Here is a 3,495-nt window from a genome sequence, read left to right as displayed (position 1 = left end):
TTTTAGTCTTTTTTCGTAAAAAGGTAATGTTTAATTTAATCTGCATCCTAATGATTCTTTGTAAATATTTATGAATTGAAATAGCAATTTCTTCTAAAAATCTTCTAAATCATTTTTCTGTTAAAAAGTATGAATTAGTTAGTTGAGTATTCATGCTGCATCAATAAATATCATCCTAATAAATAAAATCACAATCGTTTTACCCTCTTGATTTTGAGTGTCGTTCATCTCCTTGATCAATTCTTCACATTCGTCTTTCAGGTGAATTTTCTCCAGACTCGTAGATTCGGCCTCGGGCATTGACGGCTGCTTTAGATCATGCAGCTCTGGCATCTGCATTATCCAAGAATCAGTTTGTGGATCTAATATCAGATAATCTCTGCCATCGAGCTGAAACCGGTCGGACAGTTGCAGGACCTGATATCCTCGAAATTTGCATTCTCTCAGGCGTATATAAGTGGCATAACCTGAAAAACAAAGATGGATTTTTTTTTTGTCAAAGAGTGGCTTCGAGACAATTATTAACCAATATTTAAATCACTAAAACTTGGTTTTATAAAATAATTATAAATTAAACCATTTGGTTAATTTCTAAAAAGTAGGATGAAACAGCAGCAATACACCACTGTTCGCACAACAGTAAACTGCTATGTATTTTTTATAAGTACACAGACTTTTTAAGTACCAGTCGTTCGTTTTTTTTTTCCTAATTATAAGTACTCACTTTATTATGTAAACTAATTCTTAACACATTTATGAACAAGAGTTTATATTAGATACATTTAAATAAACTTCTTAAAAAAGCAATATAAAATAATGAATAACTAATATAATATAATATAATATAATATAATATAATATAATATAATATAATATAATATAATATAATATAATATAATATAATATAATATAATATAATAGTTTTATGATAATGAGTTTGGTTGTATTTTTATTAAGAGTATTCAGTCTTGAGTATGCAAACAATGCTTTAAATACATAAATCCCCAGCATGGACCACGACACACTATGAGCTAAACTTTATTGTAAGGATGTAAGGATGAAGGTGATGGTAAGAGAGAACAATGAAAGTGAAGGGAGGTAAGAGGATAAACAGTGAACAGGTAGGTACTGTAGGTTGATCGAGCGTCCTACGATGATTCCCAGAAAGAACCATCTCTATAATATTTTGGTAGAGTGATTGTGAATGCGAAGTGAGGAAATAGAGGGAGGGTGGGTTAGAAAGAATGAGTAAAACAGTGCTAGAGGGCTGGTCTGCCTTAAACAAGTTTTAGGGAGTAGGTGGTTGGTCAAGGAGACAAACTGAGGTGTGGTTCTGCCGCCAAACATTTGTTAACAAGTTAACTCCATATAAAAACATAAATTAAGCTTTGAATAAGTAGACTACAAAGATATGAATTTAATATTTATAATTATTATTCACAACATTTGTTTTTGCAGACAACTTTATATGAAAATACTGAAATAACTGAATCACCCTATTGAGGCAAATATAATAAGTTTAAAAAAAAAAAAATTGTTTCACCCATTGGCTAGGAAAATACAATCTAGAATAGGTAGTGATAAGGAAACAAAGAAATTAAGAGAATGTTTAATTTTTATTTAACTAATTATGCTTTAATTATACTGTTTATATGCACTGGTTTCAATGCTAGTCTTGCTGGTTTCAATGCTGGTTTTACTGGTCTTAAAGAGAACAGCAAGATCAACAATGAGACCAACATTAAAACCAGCAAGAGCAGCACTGAGACCAGCTAAACAAGTATTGAAACCAATAAGACCAGGACTGAAACTAGCAAAACCAGCATCAAAACATACCTTACAAGCATTTGCCTATTATATATATATATATATATATATATATATATATATATATATATATATATATATATATATATATATATATATATATATAGTGCTCAGCATAATGGAGCGCACCCCATTTGTGAATTTAGGCAAAGTATTTTGCTGCAATTAAACAAAACAGATTTATTAAACTGATATATTTATTAAAATAATATTTTAGTCAACAAACGTATTTAGAATTTGAAAGATAATACAATTAAATTCAAGCAAAATATTGCAAAAAACAATTACAGCCTACAAAATTTCAACTAAATGTCATTTTTTTGCTTCTCTTGATTTTCCCTATTTTTAAAATTTGTATTTAGCTTTTTGCTGTAACATAAATTTGGCTGGAGTATTTGGACCATTATCATAAGTTATTTTGTAAGATTAGCTCCACATTTGGCTTCAGTACTTACCAATCTAATGTAAATGCACAGATATAATATTGTATATCTATTAAAATATCAATTTAAATGTATGTATTCATGTATATGTGAATATATAGACACACACACACACACACACACACACACACACACACACACACACACAAATATATAAATTCTACTTTTTATTTCTGTGACCTATTTAAATAGCTTAAATAAAGCAATCCCAAAACTGCCTTTGAGACAATCAACACTTCGACAAAATATTGACCTATTATATATAAGCGTAATATATCCATTAGCGTTAATATATATGAGTTTATATGATATTAACGTAACAAGAAAAAAAGATGAATCGCCATTGCAGTATTAGAATTTACCTGCTGTTTTGTGACTATTCTCCACCATCGTCTTTAGGACTTCATCTTGAATGGGTCTGACAACAGGTTGGTGTCCCTTTAAATGTGCATCATTGACAAAGATCCTCTCCACGACCGTCCCGTTCACCACACTGCGCTCGAACTGAATTACTAGATCTAATGTTAGACGTAAAAACATCAGCAACCGAGCAGCTTTAATGCTTGACAACAATGTAGCCAAGATGACAAAAAAATCATAATCATGATTTGCATAAAATAGCATAACGAAAGCAAAATAACAGCACTTCTCGGTGGATGCTATAAGATGAGGATGCTATAAGAGGATGAAAGACTTACCCGTTGGAAAAGCCCAGGATAAAGCGACAAGAAAAGCGAAGGTTACCATTAAGAGCATTGCTGCGTGGTGTAAAGCGCGAGAGCAACAATGTTTTGAAACGCGACTTGCTTTCTGTTTTCGATGTTTTTATCTGTTTCAGTTTCTATTCTCTGTAGCATTTTCATTTAAATGGCATGAGTGTAAAAAGTCAGCTGAGGTGTGGAAAATCCCGAGCAACCCTTGCAAAACTCCTGTCAGTCAACTAGTGTGTGAGTGGGTGTGTGCAGGTTTGAAGACAGAGAGTGAGAGCACTTGCTTGTCATTGGCTGTTACTAACTAAGGAGGAAGACGGTCACAGCACAGAACAGGGTCAAAGAGTCTAGAACACACAAACACTGACCTCAGGTTGACATTTAACAGCTATAATAACAAAAGCATTCAATAGAGACTGCACTATATAGAAACTTTTCCGTCACTCCACTATCCCTCATTTGCGTTTGAGGTGAGAAAGTGTTTAGAAGTAAGGTAAAATATCTTGTTTGAACTG

General features: G+C 32.1%; 1 protein-coding gene across 1 annotated transcript in view; it reads right to left on the bottom strand.

Annotated features, from left to right (window-relative positions):
• Nucleotides 1-3,212, bottom strand: part of mhc1haa (major histocompatibility complex class I HAA) — a 10,237-nt gene extending 7,025 nt beyond the window's left edge. Inside the window, exons 1-3 of the mRNA XM_003197841.6 lie at nt 2,969-3,212; nt 2,633-2,788; nt 204-467 (exon numbers count right to left, since the gene is read on the bottom strand). Coding sequence (XP_003197889.1) covers nt 204-467; nt 2,633-2,788; nt 2,969-3,026 — 478 coding nt within the window. The 5' untranslated portion in view covers nt 3,027-3,212. The remainder of the gene's footprint in view (nt 1-203; nt 468-2,632; nt 2,789-2,968) is intronic.
• Nucleotides 3,213-3,495: the final 283 nt, after the last annotated feature.

Source organism: Danio rerio, chromosome 2 (genome assembly GCF_049306965.1).
Source record: "Danio rerio strain Tuebingen ecotype United States chromosome 2, GRCz12tu, whole genome shotgun sequence".
In the NCBI taxonomy this organism is placed as follows: domain Eukaryota; kingdom Metazoa; phylum Chordata; class Actinopteri; order Cypriniformes; family Danionidae; genus Danio; species Danio rerio.
The sequence above is the reverse complement of the archived record's forward strand: the minus strand, read 5'-3'. Positions and strand labels throughout refer to the sequence as shown.